General features: G+C 47.0%; 1 protein-coding gene across 2 annotated transcripts in view; it reads right to left on the bottom strand.

Moving 5' to 3' along the window:
• The window catches only part of GSK3B (glycogen synthase kinase 3 beta), a 702,432-nt gene that overhangs the window by 21,398 nt on the left and 663,043 nt on the right, over positions 1 to 17,991 (bottom strand). For both annotated transcript variants that reach the window (XM_085621049.1, XM_085621050.1), the window contains exon 10: positions 13,305 to 13,403. In XM_085621049.1, the coding sequence (XP_085477175.1) occupies positions 13,305 to 13,403 (99 nt within the window). The remainder of the gene's footprint in view (positions 1 to 13,304; positions 13,404 to 17,991) is intronic.

Raw genomic sequence — 17,991 nt, 5'->3', positions numbered from 1 at the left:
TGTTAAGTGCTTGTATCTCACTGACCCTTCTGAGGGAAGTGATGGCTACAAGAAAAGCGGTTTTCCATGTTAGGAATTGAAGTTCACATTTGTGTAGAGGTTCGAAGGGAGGCCCCATTAGTCTGGTGAGAACGATATTTAAGTTCCACAAAGGTGAGGGTGGCACTCTGGGGGGAATTATTCTTTTAAGGCCTTCCATGAAGGCTTTAATGGCAGGTACTCTATAAAGTGATAGATGTTGCATGTTTTGTAGATAAGCTGCTATGGCTGCAAGGTGCAGTCTAATGGACGTATAGGCTAGATTGCATCTTTGTAGATGTAGTAAATAGCCTATGATGTGTTCAATGGACACATATAGGGGATTGAAGTTATTGTTGTGACAATAGACCACAAAATGTTTCCACTTGGCTGCGTAGCAAGCTCTAGTGGTGGGTCGCCTAACTTCTCTAATGACGTTCATGCAGTCAGGGGGAAGATTTAGATAACCGAATTCTAGGATTTCAGGAGCCAGATCGCAAGGTTGAGCTGAGCTGGGTCCGGGTGCCTGATCTCTCCATGGTTCTGGGTTAAGAGGTGTGGAGAGAGGTGTAATTTTTGGTGCTGTACTACGGATAGTTCCAGCAGTGTGGTGTACCACGGTTGTCTGGACCAAGTTGGAGCTACTAGGATTAGTGTGAGTGAGTGTTGTTGAAGTTTGCGCACCACTAGTGGAAAGAGTGGGAGAGGCGGAAAAGCTTATGCAAATCTGCCTGACCAGTTCATCCATATCGCATTGCCTTTGGACAATGGGTGTGGATATCTGGCGGCTAAGCTTGGGCATTTGGCGTTTGTGGGTGGGGAAGAGGTCTATCTGTGGATGCCCCCACATTTGAAAGTACGGGTGAAGAACTTGTGGGTGGAGTTCCCACTTGTGGAGTTGTTGTGTTTGTCTGCTGAGCAGATCTGCTATGGTGTTTTGGACTCCTGGGACATGTTGGGCTAGGAGAAAGATTTTCTGGGGTATGGCCCATCTCCATATGCTCTGTGCTAGCTGAGAGAGCTGTGGAGAGTGCGTGCCGCCTTGTTTCTGTATATAGTACATGTCTGTCATGTTGTCTGTGCGGACTAGGACTGCCTTGCCTGAAATCTGTGTTTGAAAAAATATTAGGGCTAAAAATATAGCTAGTAACTCCAGATGGTTGATGTGGAGTAACTTTTGTTGAGGTGTCCATCTGCCCTGCATGGTGTGATGTAATCGGTGAGCTCCCCAGCCGGAGAGCGATGCGTCTGTTGTCAGTACTATCTGGGGAACCGGGTCCAGGAACTGTGGACCTTTGGAAAGGTTTGTGGTGGTCCACCACTGCAGAGAGCGATGGGTACGACAGTCTACCAACACCAGATCTGTTAATTGACCTTGGGCCTGGTTCCATTGGCGCGCTAAGCACTCTTGGAGAGGACGCATCTGGAGTCTTGAGTGAGGTACTATGAATATGCAAGAGGCCATCATCCCTATTAGTTACATAAACACCCGAGCTGGAAGAGAGTGTTGTGCCATAAATTTTGCGCGTAGAGCCTGAATACTGGCAGGACTGGGGTAGGCTAGCGCTTTTGAGGTATCTATGGTGGCACCGAGGTATTGTTTTATGTAGGATGGTTGTAGATGGGACTTTGCGTGGTTTACTGTGAAGCCCAGTTGGTGAAGTAGCTGGATAGTGGCATGCGTGTGTTGTACACACTGGTTGTATGAACTGGCTTTTATTAGCCAGTCGTCTAGGTATGGGAAGACATGGATGTGTTGTCTCCTCAGGTGTGCTGCCACTACTGCTAGGCACTTGGTGAATACTCGTGGTGCTGTAGTGACTCCGAATGGGAGTACTTTGAATTGGTAGTTCACTACAAATCTGAGGAACTTCCTGTGAGCGTTGTGCACAGGAATGTGGAAAAAAGCGTCTTTTATGTCTAAAGTGGTCAAGAAGTCGTTTTGGGAGAGCAGTGGAGTACCTGCTGAAGTGTTACCATGTGAAAATGGTCTGAATGTATGTATGTGTTTAGGGGCTAGAGGTCTAGGATGGGCCGTAGAGTCTTGTCCCTTTTTGGTATGAGAAAATATAGGGAGTAAACCCCCATATTTCGTTGGTTGGTAGGAACGTGTTCTATCGCCCCTTTTTGTAGGAGGTAAATTACCTCCTGCTTTAGTAATGTTAGATGTTCCTGTGACATTGGACGTTGTCTGGGTGGAATGTTTGGGGGGGGGGGGGGGGGTAGATATTAGTTCTAGGCAGTAGCCTGACCAAATTATTTGTGTGACCCATTTGTCTGAGGTGATGGTAGCCCAGACAGGAAGGAAATTTTGGAGTCTGCCCCCGACCGGAGTGGGATGGTCTGGGGGGAGTGGAGGGAAGTCATTGGGTAGGTGTGGAGGCAGAGCGGGCGGTGTTTGTCTTGCCTCTGCCTTTATTATTGTTGCTTTTTGGTAACCCTTGTGAAGGTGGATTGGGTAGGGGCTTTATATGAAGTGGAAGCGGTATCAGAGGAGTATCCTCTGGATGTGCTCCGAAAGGAAGAATGGCGAAAGGAACGCCTGGGAGGGTGCAATTGTAAGGCTCCCATAGATTTCGCTGTGTGTGTCTTTTTAAATCTTTTCTAGGGCCTCATCTATTTTTGGGCCGAACAGATGTTCCTGGTCAAAGGGATGGTTCAGGATGGAAGCTTGTACTGGTTTAAATCCTGAGATCCTTAGCCAGGCATGGCGACGGAGGAGGACGCTAGTATTGATGGCCCTGGAGGCGGTGTCGGCTGCATCTAGGGCACAACGGATGGAGGTATTAGTGATGGTTTTGCCCTCCTGAATTAACTTGTTTGCCCTATTTTTAGGTCTTGCCTGACCCAGCGCATGCACTGGTCTGGCGAGACTTATTGAGAGGGCTCCAAAAAGTGCTACCAGGCGAGCCTAGAGCTACGGTGCATGTGCGCGGGCGCGCGCCACTTTTACCGCGATTACATTCACTTTAGCGGCCGCATGGCCGCTTTGATGTTTGATCGCTATCGCGATCACTTTCACTTTTGCGGCCGCACGGCCGCTTGGCATAGCCAATAGGTCTCGCTTTTGGGACCTAATAAGTGTTTAGTTATGCAACTGTTGCATGGCTAAAAACACTTATAAGGTCCCAAAGGCGAGACCTATTGGCTATGCCAATGCTTGTTGTATTTGTCAGTGAGATGTTGCATTATGGCTTCTAGTTCGTCATAATGGGCCCCGTCATATCTTGCTAGTAGCGCTTGTGTATTAGCGATACACCATATGTTGGCAGCTTGTGATGCAGTCGCTTGCCGGATGCGTCCAAGAGTTTTGACTCTTTGTCAGGTGGTGGTGCTTCGCCTGACGCCTGGGAGTTGGCCCTCTTTCGTGCTGTGGACACCACCAGGGAATCTAGTGGTGCTGGCCCTCTGATGTAGGAGGGATCTGTAGGGGCGGCTTTATATTTTTTCTCAATGCGCGGGTTAATGACCCTGGCTCTGACTGGGTCTTTAAAGACCTCCGGCGCATGTTTTATAACCCCTTTGAGCATGGGCAGTATGGAGGTGGCCCTATGCATGGTGTCGAAAGTATCGAGGAGGAAATCCTCCTCCACGGGGTCGGTATGGAGATCTACCCCGTGATAGTGTGCAGCCCTTTGGAGTAAGTGGTTGAACCCCAGTGAGTCTTCTGGTGGGGATGGTCTCGAAGGATAGAGATCATCTTTTGGGACGTTAGGGATGTCGGGGATGTTATAGTCGTCCCATGGGTCTGGGGAGCCTGTGGGAGTAGGGTCCCCTGTAGGTAAGTCATGGAGCACGTCCCCTATGTCATCATATGTGTCATCATGATCATCATCATCCGGAGGGGGTGTTGGGGAATGATGAGGAGGGGGTGGAGAAGGCGGAGGTGGGGAAGGTGGAGGGGGTGGAAGAGGTGGGGAAGGTATTCTGAAAGGTGAGGTAGCAGAGTCCTTCCTCTTTAGAGGTGGAGCTGGGGCAGGTTTTTCCAGCTGTCTCTTTTTGATGCTGAGCATCAAATGTCCGGTTGTGGGATCCTTGGTCAATGTCTTTTGCAATGGATCCGGTGTAAAGAGTTCTTCTGAAGGTGGTTTATCCGTCGGCGCCGAAGGTTATCGGGCCGTTGGTTTTCTGGCTTTAGTGTCCTGTTTGAACTATGCGGCTTGGAAAGGGCTTTTTGTTTGGTCGGTGCCGAGATGGGTTGCGGCTTCGAAATCTCGGTGCCGGTGGCCTTGTGTGCTTTTGTCGGTGCCAGGGATGGTGTCGGTACCGAGGAGCTGGAGCCGGGTTTCGGCACAGAGTGTTTCGGTATGGAGCTCGGTGCCGAAGAGGAGGCCATTTTCTTTTTCGGTGTCGGTGCGGAGGAGTGTTTGTCGGCACCGACGGTGGGCTGGCTCGAACCTGAGCCGCCGGAAGGCTTAATCGGCTTCTTTACCAGTCCCGAAGGTGCGGTGTGGGAAGCAGTGTCCGTGGTCTTACCTAGGCCCGGAGGCAAAGGCGTGACCGAAGCCTTTTTCGGTGCTTGCGAGGGTGTGGGGGGGGGGCAAATTGGTACTCACGACCCTCTGTGCCGGAGTGATGTCCTCCACATCTGAATCGTCTGTTTCGGAGGTGCTGACGAGGTCCTAGTCAGTGTGGTGTTCTTCTGGAGCGTCGACGGCCTCTCCGAAAAGGTCATCTGGAATCGCCGTTGACGAGTGTGCCATGGTTCTTCATGCCCTGTGGTCTCGAATAGTTTTCTTGGACCGGAAGGACTTGCACGCCAGACAGTCTCGAGCCTCGTGTTCAGGGGAGAGGCAGAGGTTACATACTTCGTGGAGATCAGTGTGTGAGAATTTGGACCCACATCGAGGGCACTTCTTGAAGGGAGTCCTTTCCATTAGCCAGGACCGGAGCTTGGGTAGGCCCGAAGGCTGTCGTTGACGACTGGAATTGAAGGTCTTGATCGATGAGAGCCGCACCGAGAGTGGAGATCGCGATCGAAACAATACCGCGTGTTGGGGTGAGGATTGCGCGTCGATTGAACTGGAAACCTGTTCGGAACCGGAGCGTGAAGATCACATCCGAGCCCGATGGCGGAAAAAAACAATCTGAGGATGGAGCCGAAGCCCATGCGCAATACGATCCAAAGGAGGAGTCACCTACCTCGTGATTTCCAAAGACTTTCCAAGAGGAAAAACAACTGCAAACATCCGGGCCCAACACCAGATGGCGATCTATGCACAAGTGTGTAATCTGCAGCTCATATGCCTCGAACAAAGGCATTATTATTTGCAATGTCAATAGCTCAAACTCACGTAAATGCGAGACCTATTGCATTGCAAATGCTGGTTATAGCTTTGGGTCCTGGAATTGTCACACTTTTAAGAATATGATGATTAGTAGTGCGTTTGTGCTGTCACTGGTAGCTCTGACAGAGGTAACGAGTAGTGCAAGCTGCAGTGGCCTCGTGAAGAGAGCCCTGGCACTTACGTTTTTTTTGTTTTTACAAGTTAAGCACTGGTCTGTAGCTTCCAAAAAGAGACCTTCAGCTTTAAAATGATGAAGGCTTACAAACCCGCGAGCCTCGTGCTAATTAAGCCATGATAAAATCAAGAGGCTGGTAGCACCAAATGGTAGACGCAAAGAAAGTACCTGCTGCATAAGGCCCGCATCAGTACAGCGTAGGATGGAGACCTACTGACCTCAGAGTGCCGGCTGGCATGTAGTACAGGTCCTTGCTGATGAGGGCGCTGTGGCTTCTTCCTGCGGCCAGCAGGAGGCAGAGGACAGTCCAGCCCCAGGACTCCATCGTCTTCTGGCAGGGCGGAAGTCTTTACCAGAAACAGCTGGCTGTGCTCGTGCGCTTCTGGCTTCTTTTACACTTTGTGGCTATTTTCTCTCCTTTGCGACCCCACTGCTTGCTCCTTTTTTCCTGTGCCTCTTTTCTCTATTTTGTCGACTTTTAGTTCAGTTAAATGCCTATTTTATACTACGTTTTCCTCAATGTTGGGAATATACCATTGTTCAGCGATATATACTGGTGGATGAGACACCTGACATGTTGCAATAAAGTTGTATGCTCAGGGTCACACAGTTTGTTTGGTCCAGTGGAGGAAACTTATTTGAAGACAAACCTCCTGGTGTTGCAAATGGAAATTTCACCACCAGATCAAGCCTTTCCTCTTGCTTATTCTCTCACTTCCCTTTGTGCTTTTGCCTTACCTTGGTCTGGTTTTGTTCCCTCAATCTATCTTGTTGTTCTTCCCCTCAACTCAGTCCTCGCTCTTGTCATCCTCTCTTTCCCTCAGTTTATTTTCTTGCTCTCTGACTCAGCAAACCTTTGACTCCAGTTCTGCGTTTTGTTGTCCTCTAGCTCTCTCAGTGCTGAGTCCTCTTGCTCCCTCAGTCCCCAATCCTTTTGTCCTTTCTCTCCCTCAGTTGTTAGTCCTCTTGTACTATCACTCCTTCAGGTCTGAGTCCTACACTCTCACACCCTCAGTTCTGAGTCCTCTTGTACTGTCACTCCCTCAGTTCTGAGTCATTTGTACTGTCGCTCCCTCAGTTCTGAGTCCTCTTGTACAGTCACTCCCTCAGTTCTGAGTCCTCATGTCTGCACGTTCCCTCAATTCAGAGTCCTCTCGCTCCCTCAGTTCGGAGTCCTCTTGCCCTCTCGCTCCTTCACTTCTGAGTTCTCCTGTCTTCACGTTCCCTCACTTCTGAGTCCTTTGCTCCCCCAGTCCTGGGTCCTCTCGCTCCCTCAGGTCTGAGTCCTCGTATACTCTTGCTCCCTCTGTTCTGAGTGCTCTTGTCTTCTTGCTTCCTCAGTTCTGAGTCGTCTCGCTCCCTCACTTCTGAGTCATCTCGCTCCCTCACTTCTGAGTCCTCTCGCTCCCTCACTTCTGAGTCCTCTCGCTCCCTCACTTCTGAGTCCTCTCGCTCCCTCACTTCTGAGTCCTCTCGCTCCCTCACTTCTGAGTCCTCTCGCTCCCTCACTCTTCCAGTCCTCGCCTGGAAGGCCTGTCTCTCCCCTGCCCTCTGTGCGCCCTGAAGATGGACTGTCGGACAATGATGAAGACGGGAGGCCGGTCGTCCCGTGTATATATACAGTGCGGTTGGGGGAGGGCGGGGCGCGCTTCCCATGCTTCGGAAAAGCAACTGTTTGAATTCATTAATGCAGCCTCGGCCGTGCCAGGGGGGCGGGTGGCGGCGGGACGAGCGGGCAGTGATTGGGAGAGTTGGCAGTTCATTAAAGGGCTGAGGTGGGCTGGGTGGGCGCAGAGAGAGGATGCTCCGGTGGCTCGTCCTCCCCTGAATGGCGCCTTTGTGCTCCAGGCCCGGAGAGGCCGGGCCATCAAAGCCCCGTCCTAATGATCAGAGGCGGTGCGCTCCCTTCATCTATTCCGCGCTTTTATTCGGACCAATAAAATATTGTCAGTTCCTATTACTTTGGTCGTGCAAAGAGACACCGTCGGAACAAACGAGGTCGCGAGAGCATCCAAGAGGCTGCGAAGAGCTTGGCGGGAGAGAGGCTGCGGGGAGGTGTCAGTCAGGCCTGGGTGGAGGGGTCGAGCAAAAAACGGGACACATTGGGTCCCTTGTTTCCAAAACACATGCCCCGCACACATGCACACTGCTTCAAAGTGGTTCGTTACGAAATGGTTTGGCTGGGAGGGGGGTGGCAGGCTTTGATGTGTGCAGTGCCCTGTAATGTGGTCCAATCCAAGGGGCTGGCACGCAGACTGCAGGGCCTGGCGGGAGCTGTGATCTGGCCGTCCTGGATACTTCCAAGATCTCTGCATGATCATCGTTTTATGTCTGATGGGAGGTTTATTCGCGTGGTGAGTGAAATAAGGGGAAAAAAACACAAGCGCACGCCATGACGTATTGGCTCGGCTTTTTCTGCCGAGCCACTTGGACGGCCTCGCCTGCCAAAAGGTTTCTTGTCTTTATGGGGCCATGTGTTTGGCCCCATAAAGATAAGAAACCTTTTGCGACCAACGCAAAGCAAGCCCTTCCGTCCAAATGGGACGGCTCGAAAAGCCAAGCAAAAACGTCCGACACCTCTGTTCCAACGGCTGGCCACCGTTTAGCATAAACGGTAACGCCGGCCAATGGAACAGAGGGGCTGGGCTTAAGCCCCTTTCAGAAACTACCCTGTTAACACTAAATCTCGCCAGCGAGTCTAAGCATGCGCGCAGCCTACGCCAGGCGAGACCTAAAAACTGAGTGGCACTCAGGGAGACTCCCTTCCACACGCCGTGCGGTGAGAATGTAAGGAGAACTGGCTCTGCTGACAGTGTTCTAGAGGGTGCTGATAGCTGATTGGTTGGGACCAATTTTTTGGTTCTTTTGGCATAATGATGTAGATAGGCTGCTAAGATCTAGGCCTCAGGCCTTTTCTTTGGGGCCTACTACTACTATTATTATTTGGCACTACTTTTGTATTTACAGTGGGACTCCCGCCTCGGCAACGGGGAATGATTCAGGCATGTGAATCTATGAATGATACCCCAATACTGGATAAATAAGGGTATTTGTTTCTGAATAGTATTTCAGTATTTAAAACCAGGGGAAGACAGCAGAGCTAACATGCAGTTTTATGAGCAATAGAGAGAGCAACATGGCCCTCAGAATATCGCCTTTGTTGAATTTCCCATACACATCTAGCAAATAAGCTCCAAGATTGTAATATTCGAAGTTAAATATTGTCTACTCTTAGCGTCCTTCAATGAACTCTGTTTTAGGGTTCTGAGGTATGTTTAGCATATTCAACTGCCAGGAAGTGGAGTTTTCTGTTTTATTCTGTGATATTCCTACTGGCCCAACCTGCATGAATGCAGACTCCTTTCTGAAGGTACTGGAAGTTATCAAACCAGCCGTAAGCATATGTTGGACCTTACGTAAGAGCTAATCCAAGTTTGATCGTACTTGGGTAGTTTGCACAATTGCCGTAGTATTCACTGTTACTAAGAGTAATATGCACCAAATCAGGGAGTGATTTGAAACGGGTTATATAAGGAGTGCAGCCTGTGCAGTGAAATAATAAGCCACAGAGTTAAAAAAATGTACGAGTCAAGTAATGAGGTTCCAAAATCTTTCATTGACAAAAATGATGGACACGAGTTTGTCCTTCTCTGAACCAATTTTCTGTTGGTATCCCTTCCCGTGTAAAATACACATTGTGATTTATGCTGCTAAAGCTGTTAGTTTGGCACTCTATGGTGACGAACTTTGGGGCTTCGACAATGTCGATGAAATTCCAAGATCTGAAAATAAATTCCTTAGGGACTTGGTCTCGCTCCCAAGGGGCACTCCTCTTAAGCCCCTGATGAGCGACATGGGCAGGCGCTCATTTAGGGATCTTGCTAGACTACGTCCCTTGCTTCTTTGGGCCCGCCTATGTCGTACCCCGAGCTATCCAAATATGTTGATGGCCTAAAAGAAGTGATGAGTCTGACGGGCTCACATAGGATTGGTTGGTTGTCCAATGTTAAAAAAGCCTTTTGTTCAATGGGTCAAAGAGAAGTTTGGGAGTTTGGAAAACATTTGAGCAGGGCCGATCTTAAGAAGGCCTATTGGACCTGGATAGATAACCTGGAGTATAGAACTCCCAACTTAGGTAGTTTGACTGGGGATTTCTATCTACATAAACAGGTGGTTAGGCTGGAGCACTATTTTGATTTTATTCAGGAACCTAGAGATAGGACACTCTACACCCAGTTTAGGTTTGGCACACTCCCTACTCGCGAGTTTTCTAGTAAATGGAAACCCCCCTATCAAACTATTGCAAACTGCCCATGTTGCAACGGGGAGGTTGAAACTATAGCGCACCTTTTGTTCGAGTGCCCTGCCTATAAAAACCCTTGAGCAAGATGGCTGAGTCCCGTCTGTAGGCATCTGGGCACTGCAAACTAGCGTGTTGCACTTAGAATTTTACAGTCAGACACCAGTGCACTGCTGGTATGCGGTTTGGCCAAATTTCTTGGCTGGTCATGGATTATTAGATTTAGGTCTCTGCGCTCTTCGATGATATATTTTTTTTTCAACTTATTTATTTATGGTTGTTTTTTAGACTGTTGAGTGTTCCTGCGGGGGGTAGAAATGTTTGGTGTAGTAATGTATCCTTTATTTTATGATTGCTCCCTTTGCAACAATATTCTTTTTATCTTTTATCTGTTCTAATCTTAGTTATTTTTTTCTACATAACAAATTTGTATGCTTTTATGATATGCCTTTTATCGAAATAAAGCTTTGATTGATTGATTGACCTAATGAAGCAGGATAAAGTTCGACAACAGGAACTGCTTTGATACGATTATTCAGTGGTTACACAAGGTTAAGAGTGAAGTGCCAGTAAGTGGATTCCTGCTTTCCAGCAGTAAAACTGAAGCACGTATGTGGGTAAACGAGAGGGAAAGTCTTCCATGGTTTTCAAGCCCTGTAGGCTACACAACTAATCCCTTCGTTCATTAACATATCTTCACATCAAAGTTAGTAAAGCATGGAGAGACCTTATAAAAAATCAAATCATATTTCATGCTAACCGATGGTGCATGTTCCTTAGCTAAAGTTGACCCACATATTGGTTTTCCTTTAGAAGAAATAGAATAGCTAGGCAGTGGGGTGGGTGTCATTGATTCAATCAATGCTGCAACATTATTTAAGCTGTATTTGCTGCAGATCTTTTGGGTCGCCTTTACATGGCTCAGCATACAGGCAACCAAAAAGTGTGTACACTTAGAAGTACTCCTGCAGCAATCAATGCAATCGCTGGCTACAGACCCCTCAACTCACCTTTTCAATTTTTTTAATAGGAAAGTTAATACCATTCTCAATTCTAGGCGAAGAAAGTTAGAGTTACAAGACACCTTGTTAAAGTACACTACATCACAATGTATTAACAGTCCACAAACCAGCTACCTCTCCTATCACCCGTAGAGTTTATGCTGGTCATTGACCTCGTTGAGCACTCCACTGCTTTTTGACTAGGTTCACTTTCCTAAAATACCATATGCCTACATACAAAATACAATCATTGCTCAGCAGAGAGCTTTGCTTCTCAATTCAAGTCGAAACTCATTTAAAGTTATCTACATGGGTTATAAAAGGGACAAAGCCACCACTGTTACCTACTCAAACAATTCAGCAACACGAAAGCATATAGTGACTTCTGTTAAACCTCAATTAGTAGCCTGCCCATAGACATATCTGGGACACAAGATGGCAGCACAAATGCCAAATTAAGAATGCTTATTGGGATGGTCGTCAAATCGAGCTATAAACCAGATGACCTCTCAAAGGGTAATTGTGACACTGGCAGCAATAAACGGGTATAATAGTCAGATAAAATACCTGGGAGATTTGTTGTGGAGCATAGGGCATTTATGGCAAGACCTAAGAAACTGCAAACGCTCTGGTCTTGCTAGTATTCCACAATGCAATAGGAGTGATACTTCCTACTTTTATGAAGATTGTAAGAGGGGATGTACGATGTTACAATGCGAGTTTTTACAACGCGTACCGTTACATCGCGGTCGTTACAACGACTGCGATGTTACCACGCCATGCCTTTACAACGCAAGTCTTTACATCGACTTGCACTAGATGGCGTGCTAACATTAGAAAAGCGTAATTTACTATTCCAACTCCAGTCCACTTAACAGTAGGGAAGGTGTTTGGATAGTAAACTACACTATTTGTAATGTTAGCACGCCATCTAGCGCAAGTCGATGTAAAGACTTGCGTTGTAATGGCATGGCGTGGTAACATGCAGTCGTTGTAACGATTGCGATGTAACTGCATCGCGGTGTACTAACCGCGATGTAAAGGTTGTTCCCCGTAAGAGGGCATGCAAAACATGGTGGTCCGGTGATGTATGCACTATGGCAGGTATATGGATGAGCCAGTAGAAAAGCATTGTATAAATCCCGGACAGAGGCGCAAGGTGGTAACAAAATATAACTGTACAAAGATTTTGGGACCTTGCACCCTGGGAAATGTGTGTACTTCCTGTGTCTGTGACAGCCAAGCACCTTCCTAACAGGTGAAGCTCATGAGATATTGGCAAACTCAGCACAGCAGAGCCAAAACAGTGGCCACATACAACACTTGAAAGGGAGGACCTGAATGAAAGGAAAACATGAAGAGTTCACTCTAGGGTGACCAAGCACAGTGGGCAGGCAGAGGAAGGAGATCATGCCAGACTTGGTCAAAGGAGAAAATCGGGGACTTGTTTACGGGGACAGTGAACACTCTAGGGAATGCAAAAACACCTGCATTGCGATTGTGAGGCGAGACACAAAGGACTTGAAGTGAAGGGTGTCTGCTGCCTGGCACCAAATGCGAAGCAGGTGGTATTGTGGTGTTATAAGTCTCTTAGGCACCCCAAGAAATGGCAGGATTGACAGAGTACAAACGAGCGGAACACCCAATCCGCACAGTTTCCAATCACATACACAAGAGAAACCACTGGGTCAGTGGCTTATATTATAGCCTTATAGCCCGCCGTAGCGGGCTATACCGGCTGTTAAAGGCCCGCTGCAGCGAGAGGGACTTTAACAAAGCAGAGGGACTTTAAAAGCCGGTATAGCCCTGCTACGAAGGGTTATAAGAACATTCTGCCACTAGAGGGCAGAATGTTCTAACAAAACAAAGCCTTCAGGGAGCGCGAGGGGATTGAAATCCCCTCCGGCTCCCTGAAGTCTTTGTTCACAGCCAGAGCTGTGAACAAAGACACATTGGAATGTTGGTGCTCCGGGCTTATACCAGCCATTATAAGCCCGGAGCGCTCCATTGTTTTCAATGGAGCTTCCAGCATTCCAATATTCTAATAGAGATTAAGAGGATGGCTTTATGCACATATGATGTGCTAGGGGTTTGATTATATTTCCACTATTTGTGTCTCTACAACAACGTACAGGTACAGATATCACAAGTTAGGAGAAACTTATATAAAAAAAAAAAAACACTAAAAATAACAAATGTTTTGCAAATACAAGCCTGCTGCTGAGAGTTTTCTTGTCAGTTCTTTACACAATTTGAAGGAAGTTTTCTTTCATTGACCGTTTTGTATAAATGGGAAGTAAAGAGTGTGCTGTTCTAATGCATGGGGATTACATGTAGTAGCCTCCTTCTGCATGGTTAGATGCATTTGTGTTTTTCATTTTACTCTGCAGGAACCCTAATGTAGGTAGTGGAAGGAAAGTAAATGTTGGGCTATTCTTAATGCAATCTCAGTAAAAGACGCAGAAGATAAACTCGTGTCAGCTCTTGTCGTACTTAATACAGAAGGAAATCACAAATCTTACCAGATGTTGATGTAGCATTCGTAGGGATTGAAGCAGCAGCTTGATTCCGGGTATGGGCAGGGATCAGGATGGAGTGCAGAGAGGGGTTGCTTGATAGCTCTGGGAAAGGGAAAACACAGTACAGATCTATTAGCTTGCTATCAATGGACACAGAGTAGATAAAAATATGGAGAGACAGGAGCACTCATGTGGGACCCCCATGGTGGAGAAATTAGGACCAATTCTAAAATTGGTCTGGATCTCCTTCTTGAGTCCTGTGTCCATTATTAATCACTGTTGTGCAATAAATATCTTACACTCTGTGTTAGGCGTAAGGCTGCTCGCTCACACTACCACTATAGAGCACTTTGGGATTTACATTGAGCCCTGTACACTTTTGGGAGACCCCTGGACTCTGCACAGTATTACCACCTAGTTGAAATATCTCATACAGAGCCAGCTTCCTACATAGGTGGTGCAGCGTGGGTTACAAAACTTTGACATTTGTTGTACCACTTGATTGATAATTGATTTCACTGAGGAAATCCAAAACTTTTCTTTAGAGAGAAGTTTCGTATATCAATTGTCGATTATTTCCCAAATTTAAAAAAAAATAGTGTTAGGGCCTGGGTTAAGTCTTCCACTGTTTTAGAAACTTAAAAGACTGTAAAGTGGTTAGACCTTGAAAATACTTAAGGAGTTTTTTTTTTAAACCTCTAATAAGACCCCCACTTACTTTAAACACCATGAACGATACTGCAGGAGGGACCAGTCAGTATCTCAACCTGGGTCCTTATGCACATTTTAAAGTTTCACAACTTAAAGATTTGAGCAAAGCATGGAAACTTTCCATGGGTCCTAAACCCAATAAAACTCATCTCCAGCAGTTGCTAGCAAATGACGACAAGGTCCTGGAAAACAGAACTTTCCCCACTGGGGAAGAAGAAAAAGAAGAGGAGAAGGTGGAGGTGGAGGAGGGGGGTGGGCACTGCCTCCATCACTACCCCCTCAGATCGCAACACCTCTGGTGGAAGTGACCCCTGTAGTATCCCAGATAAAGCAGGCACTGAAGATGCAGACCTTCTGAAACTGGCCGAGGGGACAGCTCTAGAAGCTAAATTCCTAGCCCTAGAAAAAGAAAGAGCAGATATGGGCCTATATCTGGTGGCAGCAAAATAATAAATAGGGGGGTAGACTTTGACTCCAAAATCCCCAACGGGTTCGTCCCTAAATATTTAGAGGGTGATGATATCACAAAGTGGTTCACTGCATTTAAGAGAGCCTGTCTGGGTAGACAAGTTTACAACAAGCTGTGGAGTGCTATCCTGTGGGAAATGTTCTCAGCAAAGTGCATGGATACGCTCCTGACACTTAATGAGAAAGAGGATACATCCTATGACCTCTTGAAAGGTACTCTCATTGAGGTCTTTGGATTCAGCACTGAGGCGTACAGGATCAGATTCAGGGAGGCCAACAAAACCCAAGGCCAATCCTGGGTAGATTTTGCAGATTACTCAGTGAAAACACTAGGAGGTTGGTTGAGTGGTAATAATGTACATGATTTTGAAGAGTTGTATAATTAGAATATGAAGGAGAACCTTTTTATTGTCACCAAGAGAAACTACATAAATTCCTGGTAGACCTAGGTCCACTTTCTCCTCAAGAATGGGGGAAGAAGGCAGACCACTGGGTCAAGACATGGGTCCCCAAAATTAACACTGGCCAGGGGAGACCAAAAGAAAGATGCCAAACCCCCCCCCCCCCCCCCGGAAAGAGTAATACTAAAAATAATCCAGGCCCCCAAAAACCTGCTCAGTAGGGTGGGCCTAGAGTCTCTACACAGTCTGAGGGTGGGTACCAGAGGAAGAAATGAACTGGGACCCCAACAAGGCGTGGAGTCATGATTGTAATGCAATAGGACAACAAACTGAAGATCTTGGCTTTTAAAACTAAGTAAAATGCCTCTAGTACACCTGCCGTAGTGAACATCCAGATGGGATCCCAGGTGGGGCCTGTCCATGTCAGTAGCCCCACCACTGAGGCGACATTAGTCTTTGAGGGAGAGGTAAACTTAGTCTGTGCTGCCTGGCAAGATACAATGAAAAAATACAGGAAGTTTCCCAAGAATAATGGGTCCAGGATAGAGGCATTGAGGGATCTGGGGTTGTCACTAAAGTGACCCAGCAACTGGTTCCCTCAGATCAGTACCTGATTGGAAGGACCGATCCAGTCTCCAATGCCAGCAAAGTCACCACATTCCATCCCATTGCTATGGTCACTTTGGACTGGGAAGAGGGGAGGGTGCAGTTGGACAAAAATAAGTAGTTGTGTCCCCATCCCCAACTGTCCCTGTAGATGGTCTGCTTGGAAATGATTTGGAGACAGCCCTTGGGCTGAAGTCGAACTAAGGATCCATGCCAGCATGGTGGGTCTCTCAGAGCCGGGTTGTGTTGCAACCAGAGCACAGGACAGAGCTCTGAGTGGAAAAGACTGGGCTGTGTCCACTCTTATTCTTCACTTATATCACCGGATTCCTATCATAGAAATGTGCATCACCTGCAAATGTATTTATGGCCTTACTCAATAAAAAGCCATAGAAGCCCTCTACATTCGGCCTCTCCTTGTACCTTCTTGTTTCTTATATTTGTCCTCCTTCACTGGAATACGCTCACCATTCCCTTTCTCCCACCTCTGCATCCTTCAACCACAAACTCTAAAGCTTCCTTTGTTTTCCCTTGAAGCCTCGTAACTCTGCAGAACTCTTTCCATTAAGCTGCTCCTCTTCTATGACTGCACCTTATCCGTAGCAGTACCTTCAATCATCATAAGTATACCATTTATGAAACAACTGTTTCCCCCTAGTATTTTGGTGTGAAAAATCATGCTAGGACAAGATAATTTTTTTTCTTAAATAGAACTAAATGAGGGTTACTTCAAAGAATCACAGGCTCTTCACTTTGCAAATGGCAAACTATCTGCTGTGACCGCTAAAGGAGACTTTACCTTGGCTATCACCACCGTTCACCTGGTTCAAGTGAACTTTTAGATCATCTCTCTTTCGGTGGGCTTTACAAAACGAGTCAGGCACCTTATGCATTTTCGAGGTCAGCTCATTCCGAATTGCAGATTGTAATTGAATTCCAAATTCCTACGTCTTATCTTTCCTCATAGCTCTGCCAGCAGAATCACATTAGTGTAACTATTGGTAAAGCCAGACAGCTTGTGCGAGTGCAGTGCTGCACACCTCATGCTCTAATTCAAACATTTTCTCCCATATGTGACATGGAAGTAACTGTTGAATAAGAACACAGAAGAAACTACAGTGATTTTTCCTCCCTAAATATAAAGTTAGAGGCTTTAACATTTAGCTATGTAGTTCTGGTTTGTATAGCCTTTTGGACTGGTTTTCAATTTGGTGTAAGACAGCACAATGAGGAGGACACTGCATTCTGAGCCTCCATTTGATGCAGAGCCAGCAGTAATGGTGTCAATTCTGTGTGAAAGATGCACTTTGTGTTGACGCAGCAGGTTATTGGGTGATTAAAAAGAAAAGCTGCATTTAAAATGATCTTTGCCAGTGCAGAGATCTGCATCTGCAGCAGTGACGCACATGAGATAAAGTTAACACAAGTAAAACCTCCATGAGGACGTGTGTGCAAGCACTACCAGCAAGTGGTAATCATATGTTGGCTTGGTGGCAGGCTTAGTGGAGCACTGGCGACTGACATATGTGGGCAAAAGTGTTAAGGAGCAGTGTGGATAAACAGAGGCGTAGCTAGAGCTTGTGGCGCCCGGGGCTATCCCTCAGATTGCCGCCCCTGGGGAGGGGGGGCGTTGCTGGGGAAAAAGGACGGCAAGCACTTGAAATAGGACCGAGAGGCACGTAGTATCGCCGCTAATAATTACCTTGATCATGCAAGTTACATGCACATACATGACACGGTCCAAGGCTACACAGTTGAATACACCGGTGACTGGCAGAACACACAGACTGCAAGATCTATCTGGGGACTCAGAAAAACCGCATGTGACATCCATTAGAGAGCTGTGTGAACAATTACCTGGTAATCCCCTCAGCACAATGCAAACATGCACATACATAACACTGTTCAGGGATCCATCATCTACAGCTGACATTAAATGACCATTCATCATGGTCCCCCCATTAAAGCAGTGCACTTTGTGATCTGCATGGTACATGTTCTTTGCAGCAGGCATATTAACCCTCTGTGTTACCTTTCCAGGAGTCAACCCTTCCACTAGAGAAAACTCGGATCTCTCTCTAGGAAGAACATTAATCACAAAAGTTATCATGACATTTTTATTGTTTCTGAAAATTGCTGGAGGCCAGGAAGGTGGCAGCAAGTTTTTTTTAAACCATAATATACTTGCAAACACTACGCACCCAACCGAAATCGGTACCCAGTGCGGTCACACCGTTCGCGTCGCCCTAACCTGCTCAAGGTTCATGTGACCTCAGTGACAGAGTCACAGCGACTGGATCACTGTTGCTCTAGGGCGTGCTGCTTCGTAGGCCTGCCTGCAAGACTGGAGATGAACTTCAGTATGGATTGTGGTGGACAGGCCTTCAAGGTTAACCCACAATTGACACCACTAGGGTACACCTGCTTGTGCTAAGACATCAAGCCTTCTAAGGTCTAGCATGGGAATGTGCTCCCTCAGGAGAGTGGTCTGGTGGACTGGTCGT

Source organism: Triturus cristatus, chromosome 8 (assembly GCF_964204655.1).
Source record: "Triturus cristatus chromosome 8, aTriCri1.1, whole genome shotgun sequence".
Classification (NCBI taxonomy): Eukaryota; Metazoa; Chordata; class Amphibia; order Caudata; family Salamandridae; genus Triturus; species Triturus cristatus.
Note: the sequence above shows the minus strand (reverse complement) of the source record. Positions and strands in the feature narration are given on the sequence as shown.